A 16,094-nucleotide genomic window follows, 5' to 3' on the forward strand; every position below is an offset into this window, starting at 1 on the left:
GACAATCGTGTTGGGAGTTAAAATGACAAAAAATAAAATGTAATAGTTAAATGATGATATAAAATGTGAAAGGTATGTGGTATTTTAGGGTATGTGGGGTTGTGCAGGGGGAATTTGGACTCAAGACTACCGCCCTGCTGATCTCCTTTGTCAGTAACAGAGGAACATCTTGTACCCTGGAAACATTTAAATGGATGTTTTTGCCTCTGTTGCCCTTTGCTCTGACTGTCATACACACCTACACTTCCTGTGAAGGATTAGTTGACTAAGATTGCAACAATCTGCAACAACACAGAAACACTAGTATCAACAGGCTGAACAGACACACACACACACACACACACACACACACACACAACTGTAAAAATGTGACAAATGACTCCAGTCGGATGCTACAGATTTTAGTTTTGCTCAAAAACCAAACAAACTTGATTCTTTTCACAATAAAATATGAAGTCATACATAAACATATTTAACATATTTGTGCAACATCACACATTTCTGAATCAAAGAGAAGGCAAATAAATTATTGCATCCGTTTAAAAACATCACATCTTTACAATGAGAGTGCACTTTGACCTAATAGGACGTTTTAAAAAGATCTCTTTTTTTTTTGATATTGACAAAAATGAGACCTTTTTTTACAAAGAGAATAATTATTATAGTTGAAGAAATTAACAACACAGGCATCTTGATGAGACAGTAAACTCACAGAAACAATCCAAGCTCCGCAAATCCACATATTTCTTACAAAAAGTAAGTCACAGTTCATGGCACTTTTACTAAAAATATTCAAATCCTGACAGTGGAAGGTGCTTTGGTTTTCAGGATGAAACTAAAAAACATAGCTTTCTAAAGATTGGATAAAACCATCCTGGAAAAATTATTTTGCAAAATCTTGGCACTGTTATCAAACATACAACTTTTGGTGTATTTGTGTATGTGAAAAGTGCTTCTTTTGGTCCTACTGGTCTACAAGTGGTCAGAAAACAGATACAGCTGTAAACAAAGCAGCTAAAGTTATGTGGGTAATAACACTTTAAAATCCTACTAGTTTGTTCATGAAACATTATTGTTCACAGTTCAAGAAAAAAAAAAACTTTAAAACAAATGAAATGAGATCAAACAAATTGATTTGTGTTGGTCTGACCTGAGGTGCTGCATAGTCCATGTATTATAGGCTACAGTGCAAATATCACTGGTTATAATGTAAATATTACTGTTATAACTTAAAACTATGCTTCTGTGTCATTCAACAACTGTAAACAGAACAAGTATTCACAATTTCCTGATTGGTAAAGGCAGTGAATATCCAGCAGATGTTGAATCATGTGGTTGAAATGTTTTTTTTTGTTTTGTTTTTGTTTTACATCAGTGCAAATCTGTCCACTTGTCTCTGATATAGTGAGAACATCCTTCTGCTTTCTCTTAACACCCTGCCACCTCACACTACCCTACTTTAAAAGCATGCCTAAAATTAGATTTTGATGTATACAGCTGCTCTATAATCTTTAATCTCTTTGCTGGAATTATTGTAGAAATTAGTTCAAAACGCTCACCTGAGTATAAACTCTCCAAGAACAGAAACATAGGTGCATATTATTATATAAAAACTCTGCAAACACTTTAAATGATTCTTGATCAAACTATCCTGTCCAATGTTGTGCTATGCTTTGCTAATAAAATTGTAGGTAAACCTCTCACATTCTTCATATTTGTTAAGTGTGGATACTGCATTAATTAATAGACCTCTAAATCTCTTTTTCTGTGTGCAGTACACTGAGTTAAAGCTGTGCTACATCTGCCACTTTTCTTTGTGTTTGTTGGATGTATTCGTCTGCATGTTTATGTTTTATGTGGAGATGGACGTGCTCCTCTTTTTCTCAGCTTCTTCTCTCTCCTCCTCTGTGATGGCCCACGGCTGGATCTTTCCGCTGCCAAAAACGGTGTAGAAGAGAGCGCCGCAGACGTTGATCCCGGCTGCCACCCAGAACACCTTTCTCCAGCCTGCCAGGGTGTGCTGACAACCAGAGAAGAAGAGGGGACATCAGTAGTGAATCACTCCAGTGGCCCGTTCTGTACAGTACGTGTATGTATTTTTGTGTATCTAACCAAACACTGTCTGTTGCTGTAACTCTCTGCATATCAGGGTAACTAGGTAACTGGAGAGAAAAGCTGATTTAATTGATAAAGGAAGTCCTCTGCACAGCACCGTGAATAAATTACTCTTATAAACATCAGCTCTACGTGTTATACATGTCCCAGATTTCACACCACTGAGCTGCATCTGTGGCATTTTACATGGAACTACTCTGTTATGATGGTTTTGCACATTATCATACAATTACCTTTGCAATACCCTCATTCCCAATACTACCTAAAGTTTTCTTTTTGCACTACAACTTGCATATTACACTGATATTGCACATACTTTACATATGCATATACGTAACTGTATATCTTCCTTATAAATATAATTTACTATACCTTTTTATTTCTTTAGTGCTAATTTTATACACTTTGTTCTATTTTATTGCCTATTTCATTGTTTTATTCCATTCTAATTTAAATATTTGAATATCTGAATATATTTCTGTGTGTGTAGCGTGGAGGGAGCTGCAACATTTCAAGATGAGTGTAAGTTAATGTCCTCCTTCTCATAATGAACTAAATTTAAAATTCAACAAGAGTCGTATGGCGTTGTTTCACAGGCTTTTCCACTGTGACAAAAAAAAAATTATTTTATGGAGAACAAAACTGCATTTTCTTGCATAAAAACATATATCTAAAATATTAGCCCATAGCAGTTAAATCAATTATGCGCTGTACGTAAGTGAAACTCAGTCTGCGTACTCCAAATGTGTCATCACATATAGCGGTAATTAAAGTGACCGAACTCGAATCATTTATTTTTTGAGACTTACATCCTCAGTAAAGTATCCTGTAGCAATAGGTGCCACGACTCCAGGAATGGTCCCGAATGTGTTGGTGATTCCCAGAAGGAATCCGGCATACCTGCAGGAGAGAGGAAGAAAATATTCTTCACCGTTTCTTTAAAATGCAAAGACAGCGAAAGAGCGAGTAACCTGCGTTACCAGCCTAAAATGTCCTACTTTCCACGAAATAGTGAGTTATATTACAGTTTCTACATTTAATTCAGTGTATCACAGATACTGTATATACAACAGTCTTAAATTGGGAGTCAGGAGGACCAAAACTGGATGATTTTACCGAAAGCCTACCCACATCATCATACTACTATTCATATGTTTGAGTCTTGATTAGAACTGAATCAGTTGATCAACAGAAAATCAGTTGGCACCAGATTTAATAATCGTTTAATTGTTTAAGTAAATTTCCAAGAGTTATGCAAAACATTCTCTGGTTTCCGGTTTGTAAATGTCCCAGTTTGCTGCTTTTCTCTGTTTTATATCTTTTTAAACTGAATATCTTTGAGTTTTGGACATTTGAAGACGTCACTTTGGGCTTCTGGGAAACTTAAATGCCCACATGCAGAATCTAATCTTAATAAATGACTGAGTGACTTTGTGAGTAGGCAAAGAGTATGGATGGTAACACCCACCGAGGAGCGATGTCTATTTGGTTGATGAAGACTCCGGAGGCGCTGATCCCTCCTATGGTTGTGGAGAGGGTGAGGAAGGTGACGGTGAGAATGTGGCTGCAGCCGGCGTAACTCGCAGCCACGAGGAAAGCTGCAGTTGGCAACAGACCTGCAGAGAGGAGGTGGATGTGTGGAGAGATGGATGTTTTAAAAAAGGAAGGAAATACCAATACACTTTGAGAAAACATCACTGGGGTTATTGCTTCTCTTATGTTTTACTCGGTGGTACAAATAAATATTGAAAAGACGAAAAAACCAGTGATTGGCGTGATATTTAATGTAAGTCTGTTTACTCTGTTCACTGAGTGTATATCTGGATATTTGTGTCATTTCAATACAACAAACTGAATCTACACCAGATGAGGGCAGCATTACTCCATTCAAAACCTGAGTCATGTGAGATTGTAATTTGGTCTCAGGTCTTTGGTTGGTAATGAATGATCTAATCTAATGTTGTGTTACTTTCACCTCCTGACCACTGACTCCGGTGGTGGAAAGTAACTAAGTACATTTACTCAAGTGCTGTACTTAAGTACAATTTGGAGGTACTTGTACTTTACAGAGTATTTCCATTTTCTGCTACTTTATACTTCTACTCCACTACAACATCTCAGAGGCAAATATTGTACTTTTTACTCCACTACATTTGTCTGACAGCTTTAGTTACTTTTTAGATTACAATTTTTCATAGCTTGAATACTTCTTCTACCACTGGTGACAGTCAATCAGACACAGAAGCAATCATGCATGCACAGGTGTACACGAGGATGCATGCATTTGTGACATACACAAAGAGGATCTGAGAGGAAAAGTTCCCTTACCGGCGAGTGTAAAGAGCTTGCGTACGATGGTGACGCTGAACACCTTCCTCTCGATGAGGAGGTCTGCTACGACACCCGACAGCGTCGATAACAACCAGGCACCGAGGTACGGCAGAGCGGAGAGGAAACCGTTCTGGACAGAGAGGGACAGATGGATTTGTTGTAGCATATTCAGCAAAGGATTCGATGATTACAGGTTGCTTGTCCTTGTCCAGTTTTACGAGATGCGTAAGTGAACATATTACAGTGTCCTGTCACACAGCATTCGTTTACGCAGCAGCATTTCACCAACTTGGACAACGACATCAGGAAAGGTTGGGGCTGTAGTACAGCATGTAAGTGATGAGAAAACGGACACCAAAGTCATCTACGACACCTTTATAAAGTTTAAAGAAACACTTTGACACTTTGGGAAAACATACTTAATGTCTTACGAGAGTTAGATGAGAAGATGGCCACCACTCTCATGTCTGCACCTACAGCCAGCAGATGGTTAGCTTAGCTTAGAATAAAGACTGGAAGCAAGGGGAAACAGGTAGCCTGGCTCTGTCCAAAGATAAAAAAAACTGCCTGTACCTTTAAAAAGGTCACTAATTAATATGTAATATGTTCGTTCCAGTGCTGGTTTACACTGAGCTGACAGATAGAAAGCAGCTAGCATTATTTAAAAACAGACAAACGACTTTGATACGATAATTTTAGTTTTTAGCAGATTCATTCATGTTAATGTACGTTTACTTTCGGAGGGTTTGCAGGTAAGCAACCACAACTACAATGTTTCTTTTGTAAGTAAAGTAGACAGTCAGTTTTACCATTTGCCTACATGAACCTGTCACACAAACGTAATTAAAGATTAAGTGCTATTTTACAAAAACTGCTACATTTTTTTTCACTTTTTACTTTTGAAATAATGCTACTGCCCTTCAGTCAAATGAGATAAAGTAAACTAAAGTGTTAGCTTTAAACATTGAAGCTAACAATCCTCATGGATGATTCGAGCATCTGTGTTCTCACTGAACTACAATCCAGACCGCCAGTCATCAAGGTGTAACTAACAACATTAACAAGTCCCAGTAAGTCAGGACAGTGTGACAGTGAGCACAATATCAGGACCCTGAAGCTGAAGCAGCTAAATGGAATTCAGCCATCATTCATTTAATTATTATTATTGCGGTTTGTTTTTAATTATTATTTCTGACATGAAACAGAGGAACAAATAAATCAAAACCTCACCGATTGGAGGTCAAAGTGCATGATGTTGTTCATGTAGGTGGGCAGGGAGGTGAGCAGGGTGTAGTAGGACCAGTTTGAACACATCTGGGTGACGATGATGGCCCACAGAGGGACCGACAGCAGCATGGGCAACACGGGCACGGACCAGCCATGACCTGTACCCTGCAGATTCAGTTCAGATTAATGACAACATTTTTAGAATAAGAAAAAGCCGATAACTACAAGGAGAAACGTTCAGGAGAGCGTAAACGCATGTCATTTCTCATACATATCTATATGCAACTCACCAAGAATGATCTTTACCGTTAACCTGTTTATATTTTTGTACTGTAACTGCACCATCGGGATAAAGAAAGTTCTATCTTATCTTACATACTTATTACACACAGACATTGACAGGGAAGCTCTGTTACATGTTTTTGTTTTTTTAAAGGCATATTGATTTGTTGGCATTAGCATCTTTGAATAAAAAAACAAAACAAAACAAAAAAAACAACCAGCAGCTAAACAACAAAAGGACAGCTGAGGGGAAGAGAAAGTAAGGAAAAGACAGAAAGTAAAGGAAATGGAAACGGGAAGTTTGAGTGGAAACTTAAAGAATAACATTTCCCAGCAAGCAGTAACACTCTCCAACATGGAGTAGAGGTGCAAGGGATAATCAGTTTCATACATCCAAAACTCCCCTGGTCCCCTTCTGACATACAGCTGGACTGAAGTTTTATTAGCAAAGCTTGAATAAGTCGAATAAGTTGAATAGTGTAACTAAAAAAAAACATCCAAATAATTGCATAAAACACCGTCTTGGGAGCTTCCATTCTAACTGGCAATACAGGGAAACTGCACGATAAGTTTTTTGTTTCATGTGTTTATAGCCAACATTTAAAGCTGCACTAGGCCAGAGTTTTATATCGTATCAACAAAGAGGAGCTGCAATAAAGCAGAGCATCTCATTCACACATATTACTAAGAAGCTATTTGCTGAGATGATATTATATTCATGTCTTCATTTTTCAAACAAATACCTCTTTTGTAATCACTACTACTTACTTTTTTGACCAGCTACACTACAGATAATGTAGAGCAAGACTGAGAAAAGCGAGATGCATGTCATGGTAAATAAAACGTTGGTTAATGTTTCATGTGCACCTGAGGTCCAATAGAGTTTATGATGTAATCTCTCTCCTCTTTGCTGATTCGACGATGGGTGCGAGGGTCATCGGATACAAAAGTAAACCAAAAGACTGCCCAGAGGCAACCAGCACCCCCTGAAAGAGAGACACAGAGAGAAAACCTTTTATTGTACAAGGTGGTAAATAACTGAATTGAAAGAATGGTGCTAGTATTCAGGGTTGGCAGTGAATGCCTAATGTCATGGCAAAATCAAACTGCTCCAAATGTAAAAGTAATATTATCTTAAATATTAGAACATCCTGGATAAAAGGTAAAAAGCTCAGTAAAGTGAGATAAATACCTCAAATTGTTTTTGTCATGCAGTGGTAAACATTACTTTCTTGTAGCCTTAGTATTCTACAAATTACTGTAACTGATTTCTGTTTGTCAAATACGGGAACTATCATTTAATTACATCTAATTTCTTGCATATTAATCATTTATATCATATAAGGGATTTATGATCTGTATGTTTAAATTACTTATTATTGTGCACCCCCTACTCGCCATTGTGGCAGCATTTACCACCCTGGCATCTTTCAGATCAGAATCAGAAATACTTTATTGATCCCCGAGGGGAAACTCTTTCATTACAGCAGCTCACTGTCACGTCAATGCACACAGGAATAGAAGTACTAGGCAAATCAAATATAATACACTATAATACAGGTCAGAAAATAAATTAAGTACCACGTGGGTATAAGTATAAAATTAAAATAAGAGTGAAGTACAAAGTGGGTTTACCGGTTGATGATAATAATATGGTATAAGGTAATAGTGCATGAACTGTCAGTTAAGTGTAGCTTATTAAGATTATAATGAGACAGAGGATATTGCACAGCAGTAATAGAGGTATGAATAAACATCAATAAATAGGGAATTTTAAACTGAAAAGAGTATATTGCACAGGAGTATTAACACAGAATATTGCACAATTATGTCAAGTATTGCAGAGATGTTAAAAAAAAAAAACATTTTTTTTTTTTCCAGAATCAGAAAAACTGTGAGAGACTAAGGTACTGTCTGTCATGATGTGTATGAGCATGTGATTGTATTTGGGTGTGCGTATGCGTTTCCCTCCCTCACCACAGAGGTAGAAGACAGCGGGCCAGCCTAAGGTTTGGCAGATGTAGCCGGTGAGTGGCAGAGCCAAAAAGGCCCCAAAGTTGGCCCCAGATCCCGACAGGGTCATCAGGCGAGAGCGCTCCAGAGGAGGAGCCCACCGAGCCCACATCGCCATCATGGCCGGGAACGTCACACCCTGGAGACGAAACATAGAGACAGGCAGTCAGACAGACAGACAGAGAGAGAGCGAGACAGACTGGCAAGCAGCAAGATGCACCCATCACAATCAATGTTGTCTTTGTTAATACAGACTGTGGATGTGTAGCAAGGCTTCAAACGTTTCCTCTGCAATAATACTTCTGGGATGTAAAATAGAGCTGAAATGTTTCATTTATTTATTGATTTGTCGATTGACAGAAAACGAATCGGCAACTATTTAGTTCAGTTCGATATTGTCCCACAAGAGGAAATTCTTTTTGCAGCAAGACAGCATAAAAACACAAACATAAAACATGAAACATAAACACAGTAAAAACCCACTAAGTCAATTGAAGACATTAAAAGTGCTGTATTATGTACGCAATTCAGAATAAAATAAAGGGTATACGATAAAAGCAACAAAAGCTGCAACACAAGAAAAATAAAATGAAGCTTTGCAGGGAAGCAGTTCGTTGCAGTTTATAATGTATTAGAATTAAGAGCACTTATTGCACATGGGATAAATGAAAACTTGACCCTGTTGTCTCTATTTAGATAACTGATTAATCGTTTAAGTCATTAAAAAAAAAAAACTCTGACGTTTTGTAGACCGATATATATATATAAAAATCTGCAGATTAATCGATAATGAAAATAATAGTTAGTTGCAGCTCTAGTGTAAAAGAAACTGAAGCATCACATCACCTGAAACACAATCTGTTCTCACAAACTCTCTTAAGTGATCTGAAGATACCGACTGATGTAATTAATCTATATAAGGATTAGAAATCTCAGGGATACATCAAGGCTTTTAAGAATTAATTTACCAGAAACATTGTTGAACAATTTAAAAGGTCCAGTATGTAACATTTAGGAGGAGCTATTGGCAGAAATGGAATATAATTTCTAAAGTATGTTTTCATTAGTGTATAATCATCTGAAAATGAGAATCGTTGTTTTCATTACCTTAGAATAAGCCGTTTATATCTACAGAGGGAGCAGGTCCCCTTCCACGGAGGTCGCAATGTTGCACCGCCATGTTTCTACAGTAGCCCAGAACGGACAAATCAATCACTGACTCTGGATAGGGCCATTTGTGTTTTTCACGAGTTTCGTGGCCGCCATAGTTTCTCCTACATGCTTGGAAGGGGAGGGTGAGGCGAGCGGTGTTCAAATGGTTGCAAACTGCAAGTTCAACGCTAGATGCCACTAAATCCTACACACTGGACCTTTAATGAATATTGTGTAAAAGTAACAAGTAATAGCCTCAATCATGGTCGATGTTCAATGGTTAATCTCTTTTACTGCTGTTAAATTCAACTGCACAAATGCGTTCTCTTTAAACTACAGGTACACAGACAGAAACAGCCTCCTGCTCAACACGCTCGTACCTCTCCAAAGCCCTCCAACGCTCGTAGTGCAAACAGCCAGTAGGACCCCAGCTGGGCAGCCAGAGGGGTGAGCAGGGTGAGGACAGCAGTGCCCAGCACACCCAAACCCAGGAAGATACTCCCCCCGTAGTGACCGGACAGGTAGCCCCCCGGGATCTGTGTGCACAGGTAGCCAAAGAAGAAGGCTCCCAGCAACCAGCCCTGAGTCTCCGAGTTCCATGGGTACTGGGGGATCTGGGACAAGAGGATGTAGAGAGGGAGAATTTATGGTAAAAGGCATTCAAAAAAATGGGGAAAAGGCATGTTGACCTACTCTCATTTACATCTGATTTAAGCGGAGTTCTCAGTTCCAGTTTTGTGATAGAGGTTATATACAGTATGTCTTTATTGTGTAGAAAAAGGGTCAAAGCAGATAGAATTGAGACCTGGTTTGGACCCCTTTCATATATGGAAAGATCCTGACAGTAATCTGAAATCTGGAAAAGTAAGTTTTAACTCTTTGGTCTCTCTTATATTGTCACGGATTGGCAAGCAAGGAACAGGGAAAGGACCCAAACACAGATAGAAGATGCAGCATGGCTTAAGTGATATAGTGGAAGCTTACTGGCAGGTACTGACAGGCAGCAAACAGGTGACAGGCAGACAGACAGGTAGACAGGCAGCAAACAGGTGACAGGCAGACAGACAGGTAAACAAGCAGCAAACAGGTGACAGGCAGGTAGACAGGCAGCAAACAGGTAACAGGCAGGTAGACAGGCAGCAAACAGGTAACAGGCAGACAGACAGGTAGACAGGCAGCAAACAGGTAGCAGGCAGACAGGCAGCAAACAGGTAACAGGCAGGCAGACAGGCAGCAAACAGGTAACAGGCAGGTAGACAGGCAGCAAACAGGTAGCAGGCAGGCAGACAGGCAGCAAACAGGTAACAGGCAGGCAGACAGGCAGCAAACAGGTAACAGGCAGGTAGACAAGTAGACAGGCGGTCTGATTCGTGATAGTTTGGGCTGAAAGTGTACAAGAGCATTTAAAACCTCCACTTCTTCCCCGCCCACTCTCCCTCTGCTCTCCAAGTGGCCTCCGTGCGAAGTAGGCTGTTACGTAATACCGAGGGCGGAGGGTAAGTGAATGAGGGGAAGTGGAACTACTAATGAAACGCAGCCAGGGACCGAGGAGCAAACTGTGACATATTTTTGACATAACTTTAAACTTAATTCAAAGAAACAAACTGACAACATATTGTAGTAGGTGCCTTATCAAATGTCTTGGAAAAAGACATTTATTCTTTATTATTTATTTTATATTATACTATACTATACTTTATTATATTGTTTATATTATTATTATATTTTATATCCCATACTATATTGTACTGTACTATATTATGTTAATACTGTTTTATTACATAATGTACTACATCAAACTGTATTTACTTAGTCTTATTATATTATTTTTTGTGTACGCTGTTATAGATGATAGTATCATATTACTCTTACATATACTGCTACTAATCACACCACTACGTCACTTTTCTTGAGAAAGCATTACACTATTAGTTTGAATGCAACTCTAGTCGTGGGTACTGTATGTGTACTGCTAGCCTTGTAATTTTGGGTTTGATTGCTCTTGTACAATTTCTATCTTTATTGTATTCTTATTTTTTATTTGTATACTTCTAATTATTTATTTTTTACTTTTCTCTATTTATGTGTACTTATTTCTGTCCTTGTGCTGCTGCAACACATGAATTTCCCCCTCTGGGATCAACAGAGGCTTATCTTATCTTAAAAAAGTGTTCCAAACTACACACATGTTGTAATATGTTTAAGAATTTGCGAAAGGAAAAATGCTTAAAAAACTGTTACCCCCACAGGTTGTTGGAAAGTATCACTGGTGTTTTCCGCTCCTGGTGGAAATGGACAAGCATGAAACACGGAGCTGTTCTGGGCTGGTTTGGGGTCAGTGTTATTCACCATGGCTACCATGGCAACACTGAGGTTCACACGGAGGCCGTAAACCACAGAGAAGCCGAAGAACATCAGGACGGCCAGGCTGAGGCGAGCCGAGCAGCACTGGGGAGGGACTGTTCACATAGAATACAATGATATTTACATGCAGTCTGGTTTGTGAGCATTGTGAAAACCGTGTATTCGGTAACTTTAAATGTTTCAGATAAATTTACGAATTAAGTTTCTTTATGGGTTGAGAAAGTTATTCTACTTTTAAAGTACTTAATAAACCATTTAAAAACACGTTCAATTATCTGAAAAACACATTGTCAGAAATCAGAAAACACAGCTGTTTTTCTTCGCTTGTGAAAAGCTGATGTTATGGACAACGACAAAGGATTGATTTATAATAATATTTAAAAATACTTCTTTTCAAAATTACTTCTTTGTACATATTGCTTTTTAAACTTTGAACGATATCCACTCTCACTCTGAATGTTCAGCTATGTTTCACCCCCTTGTTTAAAAACACAAGCGATAATTGCGTTAGATCGTGTTAATTGGTAAATAACATAATAATAAAAAAACACAATCACATTCAGACAGTAGCTTGGGACAGTTAGCTAATATTATTTGCAGTCAACTCATCTACGGTAACATTTGAAATGTTATTTAAAAAGGCACAAACAATGTTTTTACCATATACATATTAAAAGTATATTTCATGTATTTAAAAGAGTATTTAAAAAATAACCATTTTGTGTGTTTCTAAAAGTATTACTGATATAATTGGATATTCAGACCCACTTAACTATTCTTTTAAACACTAACAAGACGAAACGCGTTGGTCTGACAATAAAGTTGCTCTTTATACTAAAGGTGTTGCTGGAGTTTTGACCTCTTCAGACTTTTTCCCTTTTCATGCACCTTGGAAGTAGGTGAAGTTGTGCCAGAAATCCCTTCTCTCTCTTTGCCATGCAGCAAATCCAAAATCTTAATTTATTACCTGCATCACCCGCATCATTCTCGATGAGGGGTTCACTGTCCTCGCTCTTGTCCAAAGGGGCTGAGTTGATGGAGTAGCCATTTGGTAGTGGCATGGCACTCGGCTGACCCAGGAATTACTAAGTGGGTAAAAGTATGTCACTGAGCCATGGTGTGAAGGAAACCTGCTGGACAGACGGAGGTAGTAATCAGAAGCCAGACAAACACAAACAGAGGCACACAAGTCAGGTGACATGACACATGACACAACACACACACACACACACACACACACACACACTTCCTGATTTCACAACACGTTGGAAATGTGTAACCAAACCTGTTATTGATGCTCAGAATGGCTACACTGCAGAGCCAGGAAGTGAGACGATGATGATGATGATGAAGCTCAGAGTGAGTTTGTCTCTTGACCTTACTGAACTGGAACCTGTGAACATGAAAAAAAAAAAAAAAAAAAAAAAGGTCATAAACAAACACAAGAGACTGGTTTTGTTGTTGTTTTTGGGTAAAACCGTCTATCTTCAAAAACGTTTCAGGAAAACCACCCGAGTCCTTGCCTTGACACACTCTTTCGAGCTGACCAACATGGTTTTGAAAAGGCTTCATGTAACCAAAAGTCAGCTTGAAACATGAAAACCACCAAAGTGAAGACAACACTGGGAAAAACATAAGAATGGAAAAACATGAGGAGGTGTGGGTAAAAGCCTTAATTGGTTCCATCTTCTTAAATCTCAGGATTTGATGCTTTTGTTTGTCATAAATGACAGTAAACTGAAAGTATTTCGGTTGGGACTTTTGGTGTAGACATCACCTTGGACTCTGGGAAATTATAATGGATATTTTCACTATTTTCTGACATTTTATAGACAAAATGACAAATCCAGAAAATAATCAACAGATTAATTGATCATGAAAATAACTGTTGGAAATAAGTGAATGGAAATAATTAGTCTTGGTGGCAGTGCTGACCTACAAAAGCAAACAGTAATACATGTTTATATTAAATGTACCCATTTATGCTGTTAAATGATATACAGTGGATTTGGTTAGGCCAGTATATAAATGCTGTCAAATGCTGAATTTCACTTATCACTCTTGCTGCTGTTTAGCTTTGATGGGCAGAAAAGTGACAACTCATAATGATCCCGAAAGGAAAAAACCTTTTTCAAAAATTGTTATTCAGGAACTGAGAAAAATATACTTGTTTGTAGCTTGATGATAGTGCATTTTTTTTTACATTATCCAGTAAGGTTGTTTTGTTTTTGCTGTCATGAATTTCTCATGACAGCAAAGATATACAGTGTTAATACAGTGTTATCACAGCACAGAAGAGAATTGGAGAAAAATGGCACATCGATCCTCTGAAGCAGCTGGTCTAAGGTTATCACATCAATAAACAGTTACAATGACAGTGAATGACATTCATATGTCGATCTGTCCAGTCAATCTCAGTATGTTTCACGTTTTAAGTCAATACGTATTGTTTAAGGAATGCGTAAGGTGCCCCAAAACTTTGATCCTAAATGCACAAATGTTCACTAAAAGCAATCATGCTCACAGCTTTGAATCCTCTGGTATATGTTCATCAGCATATACCAGACAAACACCGGAGTGACTGTATTTTAAGTACATTTATGTTGTTATACGAGTTGCGTTAAGAGTTTAGGGCTGTCATTATCTATTATTTTCATTATCGATTAATCTGCTGATTATTTTCTCACTTATTTGGTCTACAAAATGTTGGAAAATAGTGACAAATGAAAATCTAATTTTCCATCTGCGGCTGTCAATAATTCTCAGTGTTTGCTTTAATCTGTCTAGTTTCCTAAATCAGTGACAGTGTCAAGTGAGTTGTATCAGAATGACATCCTAAAGTAAACTTCTTGCTCTCTAAATACTCTGGAGATTATCTATTAGATATATGCTGGAGATGCAGATGTCCTGATATGTCACCCTCTATTATCATCAAGACTATTAGACACACTTTTAAAGCACATTCAGACCTGGATCCTGAGTATATTTCTGACCTTTTAACTCATCATGGGCATGTGCGTTCCTCAAGCAGGGTAACTGCAGTTCCTCGAACTTGAGGCTGGCTCCAAAAGCGAGTCAATCTCCATATAAGTCCCCGTGTTAAAATGCTAAACTTCACAGCAGAAGTAAACATATTTACAGCCTTGTACAAAAGAAACCAAACCAATACCCTCTTTTAATTCTATTCAAGACACACTTTCATAGACCTTTTCCACATTTTCTGTTTTCCACATGTTTTCCTTTAATTTCAAGTGATTTGAGTGTTTTGCTGGACTTTTTAGGTATCATTGCATTTTTTATTTTATTTTAAAGCACTTTGTAACTTTAATTTTGAAAGATTTGATACCAATAAAAGATTATTATTATGACATGTAGCAACAAAGAATACACTATTTTCCATTACCATGTGAGCCATGTCAGCAAGTGAGTGTGTGAGCCTATCATGAGATCTTCAGATAAACTCACTTCTCCTTTCTGAAACAATTAATGTATTATGTTATGTTTCATTGCCTGCTTCTGCTTACTAGTTTGGGGTGAACTGAGGATATAAAGGTCAGTTACTGTGACAACCCCCGCAAGTTTTAAAGTTTTCTCCACTTGGTTGGAGTTGAGGAGAGTGGATGCACTTTTTCTTATTAAACCTTTTTGGACAAAAAGTGAATGCTCCTTTTTAAACAAGCAATGTGAATAAGTCACATTATCAGCACTGACATTTATATTTAAAAAAGGGGCTGAAACCTACTTCCCATAACAATTACTATTACCAGAGCCCAAAGTAAAGTTTTTAAATAGTTAATTTTGTCAAACAGAATAAAAAACCCCACAATATTCAATTTATAATGACAGGAAACAGAGACAAATGAGCAATCTTTAGCCTCTTAGTAGATTTAACTAGTAGATATTTCGTAATTTTATTTAAATTATTAAAATTATTCACCGATTATTAAAATTTGAAATAATTAATTTTCTGTCAACCAACTGATTGATTTATCAACTTCTCCTTACTGCACTAAAAGACACCACAACACTAAATAAGGTAACTGATAAAACAACTGGAAATGTAAGTACATTGTCTGTAAAGCTAACATTTTAAAGATAATTTAACTAACCTACACAGGTCACGGAATGGTAGCATAACACAGGTTTAACTTATACTATACTCTAGCTAGTATTTCGCTCAGCTAGTTAGTGAACTAACCTAGCTTAAACTAGTGCATTAACGTTACTGTTTAACGTCAACTTGTCATCAAATACAGCTTACCTTGTGAAGGGTTATAAACCACAAAACACTTGTTTAAGGCAGCCTGGTCGGTTGTACTGAACGTAACGTTATAAGAAAATAAAACTCGCGGAATTGTGTCATATCTCAGCCGGTGTTGTGAGCCTGTGAGACAAGAAATTAGCTGTGTTTCACGGAAAAAACATTAGTTAACTCAAGTAGCTACGGATAGTTTGAGACCATCCGGTGAAGCCAGCTCTTTGTGTTTGTGTCCGTAGTGAGGAAGTGACGTTTCAGCACGTGACCAACGGCTGGCCCGTCCTCCTCTCGTGCTAGCTTTTAGCTAGCTTAGCCGTTTACTGTGTCGAGGGTTTACGGTTAGCTTGTAGAA

The 16,094-nt window shown here is 37.9% G+C and overlaps 1 protein-coding gene across 4 annotated transcripts; it reads right to left on the reverse strand.

Moving 5' to 3' along the window:
- Nucleotides 1-385: 385 nt before the first annotated feature.
- si:ch1073-513e17.1 (sialin) lies at nt 386-16,023 on the reverse strand. 4 transcript variants are annotated; one of them, XM_044170953.1, is made up of 13 exons: nt 15,746-16,023; nt 14,478-14,596; nt 12,770-12,877; nt 12,452-12,617; nt 11,362-11,579; nt 9,501-9,734; nt 7,933-8,107; nt 6,823-6,941; nt 5,677-5,838; nt 4,444-4,576; nt 3,584-3,731; nt 2,925-3,015; nt 386-2,020 (listed from the first exon to the last, which is right to left on the reverse strand). In XM_044170953.1, exons 4-13 carry the CDS (start codon nt 12,543-12,545, stop codon nt 1,853-1,855), a joined length of 1,542 nt encoding a protein of 513 aa, XP_044026888.1. In that variant the 5' UTR covers nt 12,546-12,617; nt 12,770-12,877; nt 14,478-14,596; nt 15,746-16,023; the 3' UTR covers nt 386-1,852. The 4 variants fall into 4 exon arrangements, with proteins under 4 accessions (XP_044026888.1, XP_044026887.1, XP_044026886.1 ...); XM_044170952.1 differs by having other exon boundaries at nt 12,452-12,614; nt 15,746-16,022; XM_044170951.1 differs by lacking the exon at nt 14,478-14,596.
- Nucleotides 16,024-16,094: the final 71 nt, after the last annotated feature.

This window comes from Siniperca chuatsi, linkage group LG17 (assembly GCF_020085105.1).
Source record: "Siniperca chuatsi isolate FFG_IHB_CAS linkage group LG17, ASM2008510v1, whole genome shotgun sequence".
In the NCBI taxonomy this organism is placed as follows: Eukaryota; Metazoa; Chordata; class Actinopteri; order Centrarchiformes; family Sinipercidae; genus Siniperca; species Siniperca chuatsi.

Bases quoted from the DNA above. Each gene is read 5' to 3' on its own strand.
- si:ch1073-513e17.1 (XM_044170951.1), bottom strand. From the start codon at position 12,545: ATGCCACTACCAAATGGCTACTCCATCAACTCAGCCCCTTTGGACAAG. The intron at 11,580-12,451 runs GTAATAAATTAA...CTATGTGAACAG, and splicing joins GAATGATGCGGGTGATGCAG to TCCCTCCCCAGTGCTGCTCG. The intron at 5,839-6,822 runs GTGCACATGAAA...CTGAATCTGCAG, and splicing joins TAAACTCTATTGGACCTCAG to GGTACAGGTCATGGCTGGTC.